The 21,499-nt window shown below is 37.3% G+C and overlaps 1 protein-coding gene across 1 annotated transcript; it reads left to right on the forward strand.

Annotated features, from left to right (window-relative positions):
* Positions 1–710: 710 nt before the first annotated feature.
* On the forward strand, positions 711–1,121 carry LOC136137181 (large ribosomal subunit protein uL15-like). The gene has a single exon (XM_065895578.1). The coding sequence runs from the start codon at positions 786–788 to the stop codon at positions 1,119–1,121; it is 336 nt and encodes a 111-aa protein (XP_065751650.1). The 5' UTR covers positions 711–785.
* Positions 1,122–21,499: the final 20,378 nt, after the last annotated feature.

Below are 21,499 nucleotides of genomic sequence, written 5' to 3' on the forward strand. Positions count from 1 at the left end.
GTTAACGTAGTAGCTGTGATCTGATCTTTATTTCACTAGATGAGTTTTTCAAACTTTTGAAAATTCAGTAAGAGTATATTTCCCATCACAACTCAGGACACACCAATATTTATGTTTATACATGTGTATGTCTGACTGAAGCAAGAATTTCAACCAGTGTTGACCCTTACTATGTGTAGTGCACTCTGATACCCTTTATTTTATTTTATTCTAGTCTTTGTATTTTTTTCAAACGCTATTTAAGAACCACTAAGTTGATTCCATGATCCTTCAAGTCTTGACCTAAAGGGTTGGAAAACGCTGTCTCAAGAGATGAAAGCAGCTTAAGCTAGAAAGAGCTTGAGTCTTGAAATAGGTTTAAAATCTGACTTTGCTATTGACGGCCATGTGACCTTTGGCAAGATCCTTAGCTCATATGCTCAGTTTCCTCAACCACAGAATGGAGGTAATATTCCTACTTTGCAGGATGATTGTGAGGATCATTGAGTTGACATGTGAAAATCCAAGCCCATTCTCTGATATATGGTAGAATGAAAATAAATATTAGTTCATGGATCATCCCTTAAATCTCAAAAAGCCTAAGAGGGAGCAAGCTCTCTGTAGAAACACTGCTTTTCAAACCCTTTTAAACCTTCTCCCTCTCCTTCCTTCTCAGTCGTTTTCACAAACTCATAGACAAAACACTTGTTTAAATTCTCTAGTCTGTTAGGGGCCACGTGAGCCACAGCCACGGCCACATCGGTATACACCGGAAGCAACCAGAAGTCCAGGGTAATGCTGGTGGCATGCGTCGCCACAGGATCACCTTCTACAAATACCACCCAGGCTACCTTGAGAAGGTTGGTATGAGGCATTACCACTTAAAGAGGAACCAGAACTTCTGCCCAACTGTCAACTTTGATAAATTATGGACCTTAGTCAGTGAGCAGACTTGGGTAAATGCTGCGAAGAACAAGACTGGAGCTGCTCCTATCATTTATATGGTGCTATTGGGCTACTACAAAGTTCTGGGGAAGGGGAAGCTCCCAAAGCAGCCTGTCATCATGAAGGCCAAATTCTTCAGCAGAAGAGCTGAGGAGAAGATTAAGGATGTGGGTGGGGCTTGTGTCCTGCTAGCTTGAAGCCACATGGTGGAAGATTCATTAAATGTTAACAAGTGCTTTTCAAAAAATATAAATCAATAAATTCACTAGAGTGATGTGAGGTGAGAACTCCACCAACCCTAAAAGGTCTCTCCCCTAGAATCTCCAGAAAGGAACACAGCCCCGCTAGTACCTTGGATTTAGCCCAGGAAAAGTCCAAGCTACAGAAAGTTATCAACTTGCAAGTCAACTTCAAAGTAATTCTTGAGGACGGCTTGAAGATGGCGGAAGAGTAAGATGTGGAGATCGCTTTCCTCCCCACGGATACACCAGAAATACATCTACACGTGGAACAACTCCTACGGAACACCTACTGAAGGCTGGCAGAAGATCTCAGACCTCCCAAAAGGCAAGAAACTCCCCACGTACCTGGATAGGGCAAAAGAAAAAAAGAAAAAATAGAGACAAAAGAATAAGGACGGCACCTGCACCAGTGGGAGGGAGCTGTGAAGGAGGAAAAGTTTCCACACACTAGGAAGCCCCTTCGTGGGCGGAGACTGCAGGAGGCGGAGGGGGGAGCTTCGGGACCGGGACCGCGGAGGAGTGCACAGCGACGGGTGCGGAGGGCAAAGCGGGGAGATTCCCGCACAGAGGATTGGTGCCGACCAGCACTCACCAGCCCGAGAGGCTTGTCTGCTCACCCGCCGGGGCAGGCGGGGCTGCGAGCTGAGGCTCGGGTTTCGGTTTTGGACGGAGCGCAGGGAGAGGACTGGGGTTGGCAGCTTGAACATAGCCTGAAGGGATTAGTGCACCACGGCTAGCCGGGAGGAAGTCCGGGGAAAAGTCTGCACCTGCCGAAGAGGCAAGAGACTTTTTCTTCCCTCTTTGTTTCCTGGTGCGCGAGGAGAGGGGTTTAAGAGCGCTGCTTAAAGGAACTCCAGAGACGGGCGCGAGCCGCAGCTAAAAGCGCAGACCCCAGAGACGGGCGGGAGACGCTAAGGCTGCTGTTGCCGCCACCGAGGGGCCTGTGTGCAAGCACAGGTCACTCTCCACACCCCTCTTCCACGGAGCCTATGCAGCCCGCCACTGCCAGGTTCCCGGGATCCAGGGACAACTTCCCCGGGAGAACGCAGGGCGGGCCTCAGGCTGGAGCAACGTCACGCTGGCCTCTGCCGCTGCAGGCCCGCCCCGCACGCAGTGCCCCTCCCTCCCCCCAGCCTGAGTGAGCCGGAGCCCCCAAATCAGCGGCTCCTTTAACCACGTCCTGTCTGAGCAAAAAACAGACGCCCTCCAGCGACCTACACGCAGAGGCAGGGCCAAATCCAAAGCTGAGCTCCTGTGAGCTGTGAGAACAAAGAAGAGAAAGGGAAATCTCTCCCAGCAGCCTCAGAAGCAGCGGATTAAAGCTCCACAATCAACTTGATATACCCTGCATCTGTGGAATACCTGAATAGATAAGGAATGATCCCAAATTGAAGAGGTGGACTTTAGGAGCAAGATCTATGATTTTTTTCCCTTTTCCTCTTTTTGTGAATGTGTACGTGTATGCTTCTGTGTGAGATCTTGTCTGTATAGTCTTGCTTCCACCATTTGTCCTAGGGCTCTATCCGTCCATGGTTTTTTAAAATTTTTTTTCTTAATAATTAATTTTAATTGTAATAACTTTATTATACTTTACCTTCGTTCTTTATTTCTTTCTTTCCTTCCTTCCTTCCCTCCTTTAGACAACGAATCACCGCAAATTGAGGAGGTGGTCTCTGAGAGCAAGATTTATGATTTTTCCCCCTTTACCTCTTTTTTATGAGGGTGCATGTGTATGCTTCTGTGTAAGATTTTCTCTGTATAGCTTTGCTTCCAACATTTGTCCTAAGGTTCTATCCGTCCCTTTTTTTTTTTCTAAATATTTTTTAATTCAATAACTATATTATACTTTATTTTTACTGTATCTTCTTTCTTTCTTTCTGTCTTTTTTCCTTCTTTCCCTCCTTCCTTCCTTCCTCCCTCCTTTATTTCCTTCTTTGCTTCTTTCTTCCTTCCTTCCTTTCCTCATTTCCTTCTTTCTTTCCTCATACTTCTACTAATTCTCTCTACTTTTTCTCCCTTTCATTCTGAGCCGTGTGGATGAAAGGCTCTTGGTGCTCCAGCCAGGAGTCAGGGCTCTGCCTCTGAGGTAGGAGAGCCAACTTCAGGTCACTGGTCAACAAGAGACCTCCCAGCTCCACATAATATTAAACAGCGGAAATCTCCCAGAGACCTCCATCTTAACACCAGCACCCAGCTTCACTCAACGACCAGCAAGCCACAGTGCTGGACAACCTATGCCAAACAACTAGCAAAACAGGAACACAACCCCACCCATTAGCAGAGAGGCTGCCTAAAATCATAATAAGGCCACAGACACCCCAAAACACACCACCAGACGTGAACCTGCCCACTAGAGAGACAAGATCCAGCCTCATCCAGCAGAACACAGACACTAGTCCCCTCCACCAGGAAGCCTACACAACCCACTGAAACAACTTTAGCCACTGGAGACAGACATCAAAAACAACGGGAACTACGAACCTGCAGCCGGCAAAAAGGAGACCCCCAAACACAGTAAGATAAGCAAAATGAGAAGACAGAAAAACACACAGCAGATGAAGGAGCAAGATAAAAATGCACCAGACCTAACAAATGAAGAGGAAATAGGCAGTCTACCTGAAAAATAATTCAGAATAATGATAGTAAGGATGATCCGAAATATTGGAAATAGAATGGACAAAATGCAAGAATCAGTTAACAAGGATCTAGAAGAAATAAAGATGAAACAAGCAACAATGAGCAATGCAATAAATGAAATTAAAAGTACTCTAGATGGGATCAATAGCAGAATAACTGAGGCAGAAGAACGGATAAGTGACCTGGAAGATAAAATAGTGGAAATAACTACTGCAGAGCAGAATAAAGAAAAAAGAATGAAAAGAATTGAGGACAGTCTCAGAGACCTCTGGGACAACATTAAACGCACCAACATTCGAATTATAGGGGTTCCAGAAGAAGAAGAGAAAAAGAAAGGGACTGAGAAAATATTTGAAGAGATTATAGTTGAAAACTTCCCTAATATGCGAAAAGAAATAGTTAATCAAGTCCAGGAAGCACAGAGAGTCCCATACAGGATAAATACAAGGAGAAATACGCCAAGACACATATTAATCAAACTGTCAAAAATTAAATATGAAGAAAGCATATTAAAAGCAGCAAGGAAAAAACAACAAATAACACACAAGGGAATCCCCATAAGGTTAACAGCTGATCTCTCAGCAGAAACCCTACAAGCCAGAAGGGAGTGGCAGAACATACTGAAAGTGATGAAGGAGAAAAACCTACAACCAAGACTACTCTACCCAGCAAGATCTCATTCAGATTTGATGGAGAAATTAAAACCTTTACAGACAAGCAAAAGCTGAGAGAGTTCTGCACCACCAAACCAGCTTTACAACAAATGCTAAAGAAACGTCTCTAGACAAGAAACACAAGAGAAGGAAAAGACCTATAATAACGAACCCAAAACAATTTAGAAAATGGGAATAGGAACATACATATCGATAATTACCTTAAATGGAAATAGACTAAATGCTCCCACCAAAAGACACAGATTGGCTGAATGGATACAAAAACAAGACCCTTATATATGCTGTCTACAAGAGACCCACTTCAGACCTAGAGACACATACAGACTGAAAGTAAGGGGATGGAAAAAGATATTCCATGCAAATGGAAACCAAAAGAAAGCTGGAGTAGCAGTTCTCATATCAGACAAAATAGATTTTAAAATAAGGACTATTAAAAGAGACAAAGAAGGACACTACATAATGATCAATGGATTGATCCAAGAAGAAGATATAACAACTATAAATATTTATGCACCCAACATAGGAGCACCTCAATACATAAGGCAAATACTAACAGCCATAAAAGGGGAGATCGACAGTAACACATTCATAGTAGGGGACTTTAACACCCCACTTTCACCCATGGACAGATCATCCAAAATGAAAATAAATAAGGAAACACAAGCTTTAAATGATACATTAAACAAGATGGACTTAATTGATATTTATAGGACACTCCATCCAAAAACAACAGAATACACATTTTTCTCAAGTGCTCATGGAACATTCTCCAGGATAGATCATATCTTGGGTCACAAATAAAGCCTTGGTAAATTTAAGAAAATTGAAATTGTATCAAGTATCCTTTCTGACCACAACGCCATGGGACTAGACATCAATTACAGGAAAAGATCTGTAAAAAATACAAACACATGGAAGCTAAACAATACACTACTTAATAATGAAGTGATCACTGAAGAAATCAAAGAGGAAATAAAAAAATACCTAGAAACAAATGTTAGTGGAGACACAACGGCCCAAAACCTATGGGATGCAGCAAAAACAGTTCTAAGGGGGAAGTTTATAGCAATACAAGCCCACCTTAAGAAGCAGGAAACATCTCGAATAAACAACCTAACCTTGCACCTCAAGCAATTAGAGAAAGAAGAACAAAAAAACCCCAAAGCTAGCAGAAGGAAAGAAATCATAAAAATCAGATCAGAAATAAATGAAAAAGAAATGAAGGAAATGATAGCAAAGATCAATAAAACTAAAAGCTGGTTCTTTGAGAAGATAAACAAAATAGACAAACCACTAGCCAGACTCATCAAGAAAAAAAGGGAGAAGACTCAAATCAATAGAATTAGAAATGAAAAAGGAGAGGTAACAACTGACACTGCAGAAATAAAAAAAATCATGAGAGATTACTACAAGCAACTTTATGCCAATAAAGTGGACAATCTGGAAGAAATGGACAAATTCTTAGAAATGCACAACCTGCCAAGACTGAATCAGGAAGAAATAGAAAATATGAACAGACCAATCACAAGCACTGAAATTGAAACTGTGATTAAAAATCTTCCAACAAACAAAAGCCCAGGACCAGATGGCTTCACAGGTGAATTCTATCAAACGTTTAGAGAAGAGCTAACACCTGTCCTTCTCAAACTCTTCCGAAATATAGCAGAGGGAGGAACACTCCCAAATTCCTTCTACGAGGCCACCATCACCTTGATACCAAAACCAGACAAGGATGTCACAAAGAAAGAAAACTACAGGACAATATCACTGATGAACATAGATGCAAAAATCCTCAACAAAATACTAGCAAACAGAATCCAACAGCACATTAAAAGGATCATACACCATGATCAAGTGGGGTTTATTCCAGGAATGCAAGCATTCTTCAATATACACAAATCTATCAGTGTGATAAACCATATTAACAAATTGAAGGAGAAAAACCATATGATCATCTCAATAGATGCAGAGAAGTCTTTTGACAAAATTCAACACCCATTTATGATAAAAACCCTGCAGAGAGAGGGCATAGAGGGAACTTTCCTCAACATAATAAAGGCCATATATGACAAGCCCACAGCAAACATCATCCTCAATGGTGAAAAACTGAAAGCATTTCCACTAAGATCAGGAACAAGACAAGGTTGCCCACTCTCACCACTCTTATTCAACATAGTTTTGGAAGTTTTAGCCACAGCAATCAGAGAAGAAAAGGAAATAAAAAGAATCCAAGTCGGAAAAGAAGAAGTAAAGCTGTCACTGTTTGCAGATGACATGATACTATACGTAGAGAATCCTAAAGATGCTACCAGAAAACTACTAGAGCTAATCAATGAATTTGGTAAAGTAGCAGGATACAAAATTAATGCACAGAAATCTCTGGCATTCCTATATACTAATGATGAAAAATCTGAAATTGAAATCAAGAAAACACTCCCTTTTACCATTGCAACAAAAAGAGTAAAATATCTAGGAATAAACCTACCTAAGGAGACAAAAGACCTGTATGCAGAAAATTATAAGACCCTGATGAAAGAAATTAAAGATGATACAAATAGATGGAGAGATATACCATGTTCTTGGATGGGAAGAATCAACACTGTGAAAATGACTCTACTATCCAAAGCAATCTACAGATTCAATGCAATCCCTATCAAACTACCACTGGCATTTTTCACAGAACTAGAACAAAAAACTTCGCAATTTGTACGGAAACACAAAAGACCCCGAATAGCCAAAGCAATCTTGCGAACGAAAAAAAGAGCTGGAGGAATCAGGCTCCCTGACTTCAGACTATACTACAAAGCTACAGTAATCAAGACAGTATGGCACTGGCACAAAAACAGAAAGATAGATCAATGGAACAGGATAGAAAGCCCAGAGATAAACCCACGCACATATGGACACCTTATCTTTGATAAAGGTGGCAGGAATGTACAGTGGAGAAAGGACAGCCTCTTCAATAAATGGTGCTGGGAAAACTGGACAGGTACATGTAAAAGTATGAGATTAGATCACTTCCTAACACCATACACAAAAATAAGCTCAAAATGGATTAAAGACCTAAATGTAAGGCCAGAAACTATCAAACTCTTAGAGGAAAACATAGGAAGAACACTCTATGACATAAATCACAGCAAGATCCTTTCTGACCCACCTCCTAGAGTAATGGAAACAAAAATAAACCAATGGGACCTAATGAAACTTCAAAGCTTTTGCACAGCAAAGGAAACAAGACCAAAAGACAACCCTCAGAATGGGAGAAAATATTTGCAAATGAAGCAACTGACAAAGGATTAATCTCCAAAATTTACAAGCAGCTCATTCAGCTCAATAACAAAAAAACAAACAACCCCATCCAAAAATGGGCAGAAGACCTAAATAGACATTTCTCCAAAGAAGATATACAGAATGCCAACAAACACATGAAAGAATGCTCAACATCATTAATCATTAGAGAAATGCAAGTCAAAACTACAATGAGATATCATCTCACACCAGTCAGAATGGCCATCATCAAAAAATCTACAAACAATAAATGCTGGAGAGGGTGTGGAGAAAAGGGAACACTCTTGCACTGCTGGTGGGAATGTGAATTGGTTCAGCCACTATGGAGAACATTATGGAGGTTCCTTACAAAACTACAAATAGAATTACCATATGACCCAGCAATCCCACTACTGGGCATATACCCTGAGAAAACCATAATTCAAAAAGAGTCATGTACCAAAATGTTCATTACAGCTCTATTTACAATAGCCTGGAGATGGAAACAACCTAAGCGCCCATCATCAGATGAATGGATAAAGAAGATGTGGCACATATATACAATGGAATATTAGCCTTAAAAAGAAACGAAATTGAGTTATTTGTAATTAGATGGATAGACCTAGGGTCTGTCATACAGAGTGAAGTAAGTCAGAAAGAAAAAGACAAATACCATATGCTAACACATATATATGGAATTTAAGAAAAAAAAGGATGTCATGAAGAACCTAGGGGTGGGACGGGAATAAAGACGCAGACCTACTGGAGAACGGACTTGAGGATATGGGGAGGGGGAAGGGTGAGCTTTGACAGGGCGAGAGAGAGTCATGGACATACACACACTAACAAACATAGTAAGGTAGATAGCTAGTGGGAAGCAGCCGCATGGCACAGGGATATTAGCTCGGTGCTTTGTGACAGCCTGGAGGGGTGGGATAGGGAGAGTGGGAGGGAGGGAGACGCAAGAGGGAGGACATATGGGAACATATGCATATATATAACTGATTCACTTTGTTATAGAGCAGAAACTAACACACCATTGTAAAGCAATTGTACCCCAATAAAGATGTTAAAAAAATAAATAAATAACAAAGTAATTCTTTCTCCAATAAATAAATAAATAAATAAATTCACTAGTCTAAAGAATAAGAAATTACTAAATAAGGAACATTTAATATCTCAAACTTTTCCACCAATTTCTGTGCAGACCTAATAAATAATTCTTTGGAATATTGGGTCAAAACCAGTATAAACTTCAAAATTCTTGGAGTGATGCTTGTCCATTATGATCTGGCTCTGTTTTCATCTGCAACATTATATCAAATTATTGCTACTTCCCTCAGCTTCCAAAGAATACCTGATTCAGTCCCGTTAGTTCCTGCCTTGTCATGTTCTGTTACACCTTTGTGTTTTGTAAATGTTTCCTTTGTGCTGGCCTCATCATCTCATCCCAGCTTTCTGTTTTGACACTGAACTGCCTATGTAATCTTGGGCAAATTACTAAGTCAGTATTTCTAAACATACTTTCCTCTTCTGTAATATAAAAATAATATTTACCACATGAAGATTCTTGAAAGGATATAATGACATCAAGGTTGTAAATTGCCTGACATATAATAAGCACTCAATGAATGATGATTGTTAATATTTTTAATATGTTTATCAGTCAAAGCTGAGTTACAGTAGCATCTATTCTAGCAAATCTTTGCTGACACTCTTGTTCTAGATTACATGCCTTACTTCTTGACTCTCTTCACACTCTGTGCAAATGTCTTATTGCATCATGTTCTAAGTGTTTGTTTTCTTGCTGCCTCCTCTACAAGACTATAAAAATTCTTAAAGAACAAGGACATGTCCTTTACCTTCAAATCTAGAGCATCTAGTAGGGTGCCTGGAACATTATAAGGCTTTTAATATGTTTGTTTGCTTAACTTGTTTTATGGATGACTAAAATACAAAAGTACATAATTACCACCTCTACCATACCTTTTAGAACTGGAGAACTATAAGAAAAGAACGGGTAGTCACTGGAAGAAATACTACTCAAAATAAAAATGCTGTTCTGTAATTTTAAAGACAAAGTAATGTTAAGGAATTATTTCTTCATTTTTAGCTTCCTTGGATTGCTTTAGAAGCCTGAAAAGTAAGAGTTCCTTTTTACAGTGACTCCAGTAGTTATTTTCATTCATTTAACTACAGTTTATTGTGTAACAGCAGGGTACACTACTCTATGTGTTGGGGATATAGCAATGAAAAAAATAAAAGTCCACACCGTAGAGGAATTTACATCCTAATGGAAAAAAGAGCCAAATAACTTAAATAAATATATTATATAAAGTATAATATATAATAGGTGGCAATAGATGCTATAGAAAAAATAAAGCACAATAAAGAAATGGACGGGATTTCCTGTTTTAGGAAACCTGAATCTGTTATGAGACAATATTTGAGGAAAAACCTGAATGAAGCAAATAAATAAACAATGTGTTTAGGTCTCTGTAACACTTCTACACTTAATTCTAAAATTTTCCAGGATTGAAGTTGATTATAAACTAGGAAAGCAACTTTGTCACCCTAAGCAGTTGAAGGGAAGACCACCTCAGATGCTTAAAGTGGCATAACGAGCAGACATTTCAACTCAAGCACTAATTGAATTTCAGCCATGACCTTGCAGGAACACACCGAACTCTATTTAAAATTGCTATGGCAGTGACTCCGTGACTTAAAAGAAGTGTTCATGTGACCTGCAACCCTTTTATGTCACCAACTTCTTTTATCTGTTCAAAAAAGCCTGAACACTGACCCATATCTGCTAGGCTGCTTGACTTAGTATTTCATTTATTTGGTCACTAAAATTAGTAAGAGTTCACTCCATCTAACTTTAAGTAACTTAAACTTGACCAACTCCTGCATCTTTTTCAATACTGCCTATATCATAAGCCTGTATGGCTTCAATGTTAGTAAAATGATATCATAGACTAATGTTTCTCACTCCTTCGACCAACTGGTTACTACATCCAAGGTTTTTCTATTGACATAAATTTGGTTTTGAAAACAAATCTCAAGCTCATATTAACATAGTCATTTCAAAGTATCTAAATTAACTCTCTTGCTTTTAAAAATGTCTATACTGAAACACCATAAGCTGTAAAAACAGTATAATTTCTCTAAGGAATATTTCTAGCCATGTTCAAGTTATATATGCAGTACTATAGGAAATCGAACTTGAATAAGAGAAAGGGACTCTCTAACTTCTTTCTGACAATAGTTGAAATAAACCTGTATTACCCAGATAGTTAAGTAACATTGCATACAGGTTAGTAAATAAGGAGGGGGAAAAAACTACATTGGTTGAATTTATGGCTTATTTTGCATATTAGTGAAAATGTCTGACGTATAGGTAAAACAATAATACCCCACCTGCAATGGATACTGCAACTTACATTTCTAAAATTTTGGGGAAGCATGTCTATCAGTATTATAACAGACTTTATAATAGACTCACATCTTAAAATAGATGTAATTTATTAGTTATTACTGTAGCTAAAAGTTGGATATATATTAGTTATTTCATACAACTTTAGAAATACATGCAAACTCATTTAATTTAACATGCAACAATATTGACTGCAAATATCTCAAATGTATATATGTTTAACCAGAGAGACCCAAAACTCCATGTGCACATAGATGACATAAAATTATTCAGTTAAATTATTTAAAGAAGTTCTCTTCATTATTCACCAGTCATCTTTCTACTATCTTTTCATCTTCCAAAACCAACAAATCATTTAAGGATATATTTATGTGTTAATGGATTGGGGGGGGTGGGCAGGGAGTGATGGTGGCCTAAATTATAAAAATAATTGCCCTAATTCTTCAATTGGATATATATGTGCAACACAGCTTCATTCGAGCTGAAAATTTGTCTAATATTTAAATAATATGCAAGGTCAATATCATTTTTCTACTATATTTAGTGATTTGTAAGGCTGTTTTAATTGTTAATTGGCTCTCCTGTGATGTAGTAATAACCAGATCACTATTTCCCAAACTTGTCTTGTCAGAAGAATCACTAGACCACAGTCCAGACCTACTAATTCAGGATTTCCAGAAGTGAGGTCTGAATTTCTAACAAGAAACTAAGAGGCTGCTTCTTACCTTTAGGCAAATCTGGGAAAAGCTGAACTAAGTAATTGATGAATTGTAAATAAAGGCTGAGAATCATCATCTTTTACATGTGCAAATAACTTCTTATAGGTCTTTCCTCTGACTCAAAGCCAGGATCAAGAGTAAATATTATGGTTACCAGGTGGGAGAGGGAGTGAGGGATAAATTGTGGGATTGGGGTTGACATACACACAGTATTATATATAAAATAGGTAACTAATAAGGACCTACTATAACCTATAACTAATAACTACTCAGTACTCTGTAATGATCCATATGGGAAAATAATCTAGAAAAGAGTGGATATATGTATATGTATAACTGATTATCTTTGCTGTCCAGCAGAAAGTAACACAACATTGTAAATCAACTATACTCCAATAAAAATTTGTTATAAAAAGAGTAAATGTGATAACAAAATGGATTCAAGACTTGAATGTAAGAACTAAGACAATAAAACTAGAAGAAAACTTAGGCAGTACACTCTTCGACATCAGTCTTAGAAGTATCTTTCTAGATATGTCTCCTCAGGTGAGGGAAACAAAAACAAAAATAAACAAATGGGATTACATCAAACTAAAATACTGTGCAGCAAAGGAAACAATCAATAATGTGAAAAGACAACCTACCAAATGGGAGAAGATATTTGCAAATTATATATCTGATAAGGGGTTAACATCCAAAATATATAAAGAACTTATACTATTCAACAACAAACCTAATTTTTTTTTTTTTTTTTTTTTTTTTTTGCGGTATGCAGTCCTCTCACTGTTGTGGCCTCTCCTGTTGCAGAGCACAGGCTTTGGACGTGCAGGCTCAGTGGCCATGGCTCAGGGCCCTAGCCACTCCGTGGCATGTGGGATCTTCCTGGACTGGGACACGAACTCGTGTCCCCTGCATCGGCAGGCGGACTCTCAACCACTGCGCCACCAGGGAAGCCCCAACAAACCTAATTTAAAAATGGACAAAGGAGCTGATATTTTTCCAAAGTAGATGTACATATTGTACATGAAAAGATGTTCAACATCACTAGTTATAAAACCACGATGAGATATCACCTCACACCTGTCAGAATGGCTGTTGTCAAAAAGACAAGAAATAACAAGTGTTGGCAAAGATATGGACAAAAGGGTAGCCTCACAGTATGTTGGTGGGAATGTAAATTGGTGCAGCCCCTGTGGAAGACAGTACAGACATTCTTCATAAAATTAAGAATAGAACTACTATATGATCCAACTATCACACTTCTTGGTATTTATCCAAAGAATACAAAACCTAATCTGCACCCCATTTTCATTGCACCCACATGTTCATTGCAGCATTATTTACAATAGCCAAGAAATGGAAACAACCCTAAGTGCTCATCAACAGATAAGTGGATAAAGAGGATGTGGTGGAGTACTACTCAGCCATAAAGAAGAATGAAATTTTGCCATTTGCAGCAACATGGATGAACTTGGAGGGTATTATGCAAAGTGAAATAACTCAGAAGGAGAAAAACAAATACCATATTATTTCACTCATATGTGGAATATAAAAAAAAATAATAAACAAACAAAAACAAAATAAATGAACAAACCAAACCAAATAAAAACAAACACGTAGATACAGAGAATAGACCAGTGGTTACCAGAGGGGAAAGGGCAGGGGGGAGGGCAAAAACTGGTAAAGGGGGTCAACTGTATGGTGACGAATGGAAACTAAATTTTTGGTGGTGAACACATCATAGGGTATACAGAAGTAGATACAGAATGTCATCCTCATGAGACATATAATGTTATTTTAAAACCTCAAGAAATTAAAATTTTAAAACAGTAAATGTAATTATCATTGACTTTACAGTGGGGGCAAGAAAAAAAATATTATTCCAACAAATGACATCACAGTTCCTAAAAAATTTATCTTTGTTTGGAAGTAACAATATGTTGAGGATTCACTTTGAGTGGTAAAGTTGAGATTAGGAGAGCATGGTAAGAAGACAAAAGAAGCCTTTCCTTTCTGTGAGTCATGAGTCTATCAGAATAAGGCAAGAAAGAGAAATGGCATTTTCTTTTAGTAAAGTAATATTGCAATGTTTTATTTACTCTTTGTTCAAACAGAGAATATCTTTGACCTGGTTAGTATGATGGAGATCTTTTGAACAGGTAAAAAAAAAAAAAAAAACACACAATTACTAAATAGAGTAAGAATGTTCCTTAAGCTAGATAAAATGTATATATTTTTCAAAAATATGCATAAAGGCATAGGAGAGCTAACAAGGCAGTGACAACTTGATATCTCAGAGGGGAGAAAAGAACAGAGAAGGGAATCCAATAATCAGCACCCCTCAAGGGATTTGCTGATTCTCAAGTAGAAAATGAGAAGCTGAAAATAATTTCTGGATGTCTTATAAGGCTAAAGCATAAAAATGGAGTTCAGGGCGCATTAAGGAAGAGGATCACCAATGTAAATACCCTAGCTTTTAGCTGAGACCCCTGAAGGTCATACCCTAGAAATAGAGACAAACTAAAAGAAGCTGGGCCCCTGAAATATTGAAAACTGTCTTCAAGTCAGCTCAGTTCCTTGTTTGATTGAGATGATCTTCTTGACTCTTAATTGCCTGACATGTAGCATAAATCTTCTGGAGGATGCTAATACATCCAAAGACTCAAATTGCCTTTACAAATATTCATATACAAGGTTCATCATTAAGTTACAAGGGATACCAGGAGACAAGACCTAATGATCAAACACAAACAAGCAATAAAAATCATACAAACAAAATAGATAGTAGAAATAGACTAACAGGTCATTTAGATATTGAGATATTAGAAGTACCAGACACAAACTCTTAAGATGTATGATTTTATGCACAATATATTGATGACAAAATGAAAATTTTCATCAGAAAAGTAAAAATTCTTAAAAAAAAATGCTAATTTCAGAATTGAAAAATACAACTGAAAATAAGAACACAATAAGTGGAAGTAACAGGACCCAGGAGAGAAAACCACGATCAGTAATTTGAACAGAGGAGCTTAATATAGAGAATGGTTAGCTAGGCATAAATTTATTAACTAAGTAACTAAAAGAGTAGGATAATAACTTTAATATATCATGAAAGTAGCAACTTCAAGGAGTTAATACCACACCTACAACAGAAATAGGGAAATGAAGGGAAGACATTGACATTATTAAAACTTAGAAACTTAGAGGAAGAGTCCTGTGAAGCTGAAACTTGGGCTTCTGAGGAGGAGGTCCTGGCCAGCTGGTGTTGGTGTTTCTGAGTCTGGGACTTAAATCTCTGAGATTCTGTGGCCTCAGAGGGAAGAACAATGAAGCTATCTCTGCTAGCTTCATATGGAAAAACTGCAAACAGTATTCAGCTGATGCAACAGAAAGGCATTTCAAGAAGCATGGAGGTAATGCTCAAAGGATCTGGTAGGAGAAAGAAATCTCATAGGAAACTCACGGGATACAGAGTAAGAAATGTTCCTTTTTCCTCCTCCAATCTTGCACATCCCTCTAGTGTTTCCTCTTGTCAGCTCCTAACGTAGAACCAGACGACCTAATGTAGATCTTAGTGACAAAGCAGAAATGTGGTTTGCAGAGTCCCAGTTCAGCATCTCAAAGCAGAGTACAGAAGAGTGGGTTTGGAGCTGAGAGGCAATAATGTAATTACTGACACAGTAGATTTAACAGCAGATTAAACTCAGTGAAGAGAGCATTTGTTATTCGGAAAGGGACAGAAAAAAATATCTAGACTGAAGCTGTAGAGAAAAAAGAGAGAATACAGAAAAGAGAATAAATTAAGAGTTCTACCATATATATAATTGGAGTCTCAGAAAGGGAAGAGAGAGAAGAGAAACTGAAGCAATATTTGAAGGATAATGACAAATGACTTTCCAAAAATTTGACAAAAGATATCAAGGCACAGATTTAAGAAGCCTGATAAACACTGAGAAAAACTCACCTAAGGCTAGTATAGTGAAACTGAAAATCAAAGACAAGAAAAAATGTTTTTTAGCATTCTTAAAGAGGGGAAAAATCAGATTATTTTATGTGTTCTTTTTCTTTCTAGAACTAATAAGTGATTCTCATTTTAGTGATTGTCACCACTAGTCACTCTGTTACATGTGCCTAAAATGTGCTTTATATTTCCTTTTCACTTATTTCTATACCCAACTTATCAAAAGTCCATTTCTTTATAGCTCCACTGTATATTTCAAATATATTCTTCTTTCTATGTTCATCACTATTACCCTACTCTCAGCTACCATTATCTCTAACTCGTAGTACAAGCAGACCTTGGAGATATTGCAGGTTCAGTTCCAGAACACCACAATAAAGTGAATATCACAATAAAGTAAGTCACATGAATTTTTCTTGTTTCCCAGTGCATATTAAAGTTATGTTTATATTATACTATAGTTTGTTAAGCGTGAGATAGCATTATGTCTAGAAAAACAATGTACATAACTTAATCTAAAAATGCTAAAAATTGCTAACCATCATCTGACAGCACAGGATTGCCACAAACCCTCAATCTGTAAAAAAAAAATGCAATATCTGAGAAGCACAATAAAGTGAATACAATAAAATGAGGTGTGCCTGTACTGAAACAGTTTCCAAACTGTTTTCTCTGCCCTCATTTCACCTCTTTCAATCTATTCTTCACACCATAGCCAGAGAAATCTTTTTTAAGTGCTAATATGATCTTGTCATTTTCCTGATGAATACCTATCAGTGGGCTCTAAGTTCTTTTAGGACAAAAGCCAATGTCTCACCATGGTCTATAAATTCAACCTGACACTTACCTGACCCAACAGTCTCAGGTAGCTCCACTTTTCCCAGCTCTCCATACTCTGGACCTTCTTTTAGATATGCAAACATGAAATGCTTCTTCCCCCTTCAAAGCCTGCATAGAAGGAACAGATAGCATAGGAGTTAAGACTATGAGCTGTGGAGTCACACTAGATTTGTACACATTACCTGCAAGCTGTAAGTTGCTTAAGGTCTCTATGCCTCAGTTTCTCCATGAGTTAACTGGAGATTGTTAGGGTTAAAATATATATATAATATATGTAGAACTTAGCACAGTTCACAGTTTCTGGTACATAATAAGTAATAAGTAATCAGTGTAAGCTCTTAGTTATTCTTTTCCTTATATCTGGAATTCTTGTTGTCCCATCCTTAAACCTTCGTCACCAAATTAACACATAGTCATCCTCCAAAACTCAGGTTTTGGTCCTTCTAAAAGGAAGTCTTCTTAGACACCCCAGACTTAAATCAAGTGTCTCTGTTATGTTTTCTCATGACACCCTGCGAATCTTTATTCTATTAGTTATTACTTTTGAAATTTAGTTTTTCAATTAGTCCCTTAAAATCTATCTCTCACACTAGGATATAAACTCCTCAAAGGCTAAGTTCTGTGTTGGACTTGTTTGCTGATATATATTCATGCTTAGTGCACGGCCTGTCAAACGGTTGGAACCCAGTGAGTAGCTGATGACGTAATGAGTGAAAGAACGATTACTGCATGTACTTTGAAAAAGACTATAAAGCATTGTCTATATTCTTTAAAAGTGATTAATTTAGGGGGCTTCCCTGGCGGCACAGTGGTTGAGAGTCCACCTGCCAATGCAGGGGACACGGGTTCGTGCCCCGGTCCGAGAAGATCCCACATGCTGCGGAGCGGCTGGGCCCGTGAGTCATGGCCGCTGTGCCTGAGCATCCGGAGCCTGTGCTCCGTAGCGGGAGCGGCCACAACGGGAGAGGTCACAACAGTGAGAGGCCCAGGTACTGAAAAAAAAAAAGTGATTAATTTTGTTAAGGAATAACAGATTAAGCCACGTGAAATAATCAGAAAAAATAAATGAGGATGTAACCATGAGTTAAGTAAGTAGAAGATGGAGAATACCAGTGGCCAAAATTACAGAAATTTTTAAGGTGTTTGAAGAGTAAGAAGTGCGTTTACTAGATATTAAAGAATGAACTGTTTATCGTTTTTAGAACTAGGACTTTATAGAGACGCATATGAAGAAAGCTGCTAAACTCCACCAAGGGACATATAAAAAATTATATATAAAAGGAAAGACACGGAATTATCCTGAGTGAGATGACCAAATACCTTAATAGGTTTAACATTATTTCAATCAAAATCTAAAATGACTTTATGTTTGATAATATTATTCTAAAATTCATCAAAAATATACAATAAAACGGAAATTAATCAAAGAGATTTGTTTTAACAGATACTAAAACATATTTATAAAGCTCTGAAGATTCTTCCAAAAAGTTGCAGAGGAAGGAACACTCCCAAACTCATTTTATGAGGCCATCATCACCCTGATACCAAAATCAGACAAAGATACTACAAAAAAAGAAAATTACAGACCAATATCACTGATGGATATAGATGCAAAAAATCCTCAACAAAATACTAGCAAACAGAATCCAACGACACATTTAAAGGATCATACACCATGATGAAGTGGGATTTATCTCAGGGATGCAAGGATTCTTCAACATACACAAATCAATCAATGTGATACACCATATTAACAAATTGAAGAATAAAAACCATATGATCAGCTCAATAGATGCAGAAAAAGCTTTTGACAAAATTCAACACCGATTTATGATAAAAACTCTCCAGAAAGTGGGCATAGAGACATAATAAAGGCCATATATGACAAGCCCACAGAAAATATCATTCTCAATGGTGAAAAACTGAAAGCATTTCCTCTAAGATCAGGAACAAGACAAGGATGTCCACTCTCACCACTATTATTCAACATAAGACACTGATGAAAGAAATTAAAGATGACACCAACAGATGGAGAGATATACCATATTCTTGGATCGGAAGAATTGATATTGTGAAAATGACTATATTACCCAAAGCAATCTACAGATTCAATGCAATCCCTATTAAATTACCAATGACATTTTTTACAGAACTAGAACAAAATATCTTAAAATTTGTAGAGAGAAACAAAAGACCCCGAATAGCCAAAGCAGTCTTGAGGGAAAAAAACGGAGCTGGAGGAATCAGACTCCTTGACTTCAGACTAAACTACAAAGCTACAGTAATCAAGACAATAAGGTACTGGCACAAAAACAGAGATATAGATCAATGGAAGAGGATAGAAAGCCCAGAGATAAACCCACACACCTATGGTCAACTAATCTATGATAAAGGAGGCAAGGACATACAATGGAGAAAAGACAGTCTCTTCAATAAGTGGTGCTGGGAAAACTGGACAGCTACATGTAAAAGAATGAAATTAGAACACTCCCTAACACCATATACAAAAATAACCTCAAAATGGATTAAAGACCTAAATGTAAGACCAGACACTCTAAAACTCTTAGAGGAAAACATAGGAAGAACACTCTTTGACATATATCACAGCAAGATCTTTTTTGATCCACTTCCTAGAGTAATGGAAATAAAAACAAAAATAAACAAATGGGACCTAATGCAACTTAAAAGCTTTTGCAAAGCAAAGGAAACTACAAACAAGATGAAAAGACAACCCTTAGAATGGGAGAAAATATTTGCAAATGAATCAATGGACAAAGGATTAACCTCCAAAATATATAAATAGCTCATGCAGCTCAGTATTAAAAAAACAAACAAACCTATCCAAAAAGGGCAGAACACCTAAATAGACATTTCTCCAAAGAAGACATACAGATGGTCAAGAAGCACATGAAAAGCTCCTCAACATCAGTAATTATTAGAGAAATGCAAATCAAAACTACAATGAGGTATCACCTCACACCAGTTAGCATGGGCATCATCAGAAATTCTACAAACAAATGCTGGAGAGGGTGTGGAGAAAAGGGAACCCTCTTACACTGTTGGTGGGGACGTAAATTGATACAGCCACTATGGAGAACAGTATGGAGGTTCCTTCAAAAACTAAAAATAGAACTACCATATGATCCAGGAATCCCACTACTGGGCATATACCCAAAGAAAACAATAATTCAAAGAAACACATGCAAAGCAATTATACTCCAATGAAGATTTAAAATATAAAATAAAATAAAATAATATTCAGAAAAATAAAAGAAAAGAGAAAAAGTAACAGACACATGCATCCTGATATTCATTGCAGCACTATTTACAATTGCCAGGTCATGGAAGCAACCTAAATGCTCATTGACAGATGAATGGATAAAGAAGATGTGGTATATATATACACTGGAATATTACTCAGCCATAAAAAGGAATGAAGCTGGGTCATTTGTAGAGATGTGGATGAATCTAGAGACTGTCTTACAGAGTGAAGTAAATCAGAAAGAGAAAAACAAGTATCGTGTATTAACGCATATATGTGGAACCTAGAAAAATGGTACAGATGAACTGGTTTGCAGGGCAGATATTGAGTCACTGATGTCAAGAACAAATGTATGGACACCAAGGGGTGAAAATGGTGGAGGGGGGTGGTGGTGCTGTGATGAATTGGGAGATTGGGATTGACATATATACACTAGTATGTATAAAATAGATAACTAATAAGAACTTGCTGTATAAAAAAATAAATTACATTTAAAAAAAAGCTTTGAAGATTAAAACAACATTGTGTTATCACTAGAATCTACAGATGACTAGAATGGGATAGCGCTAAATCAGATATGTCATGTATGTATGTAAGAATTTAATATATGATAAAAGAGAGATCAGAAGCCCATAGGAAGAAATGGATTGTTTAACAAATTATGTTGGGAAATTCAGCTATTTGTGGAAAAAACTCAATATAGATTCTCAACAAAATAAATTCCATATGGGTAGCAGGGTTAAATATAAAATTGTTGAACCATAAGAAAACAAGATTATGTGCTCATTCTAGCAGCAAATATACTAAAATTGAAACAGCACAGAGAAGATTTGACATACAATTGTTTTAATCCCGCCCCTTAAAATCAAAACAAAATAATTTAAAAGAAGTAAATATAAATCAATAGACAACTCAGCAGAGTGAATAAAAGTAAAGAAAGAAATGAAAATGGTAAGTACCAATGAATTTCATTGCATAAAAATTTTAAATTTCTGTATGTGTTAAAATATGTAAATAAAGTAAAAATTGGACAATTTTGCAAAAATAAATTTAATTAGGGTTTAACACCTTTAATATATAAAGAGATTGTAAAAATTGATTAAAAATACCCAAAGGAAAGTAGACAAAGAAAATGAAAAGACAACTTTAAGGAAGTATTAAAAATATCTAGCAGTATAGTAATCAAGGAAATTAAAACAATATTGAAATACCATTCTACACATATCAAACTGGTAAGATTTATAAACCAATAATACCCACTGCTGGTAAGAATATGTAGTAAGGCAAGTACTCTCACAGGTTAATGGTAAGATTTCTATTTAATACAATCTTTCCAGGAGGTAGTTAGACAATATGCATTAAAAATGGAAATAGGGACTTCCCTGGTGGCAGAGTGGTTAAGAATCTGCCTGCCAGTGCAGGGGACATGGGTTCGATTGCTGGTCCAGGAAGATGTCACATGCCACGGAGCAACTAAGCCTGTGCACCACAACAACTGAGCCTGCACTCTGGAGCCAGCAAGCCACAAATACTG

Source organism: Phocoena phocoena, chromosome 17 (genome assembly GCF_963924675.1).
Source record: "Phocoena phocoena chromosome 17, mPhoPho1.1, whole genome shotgun sequence".
Lineage (NCBI taxonomy): Eukaryota > Metazoa > Chordata > Mammalia > Artiodactyla > Phocoenidae > Phocoena > Phocoena phocoena.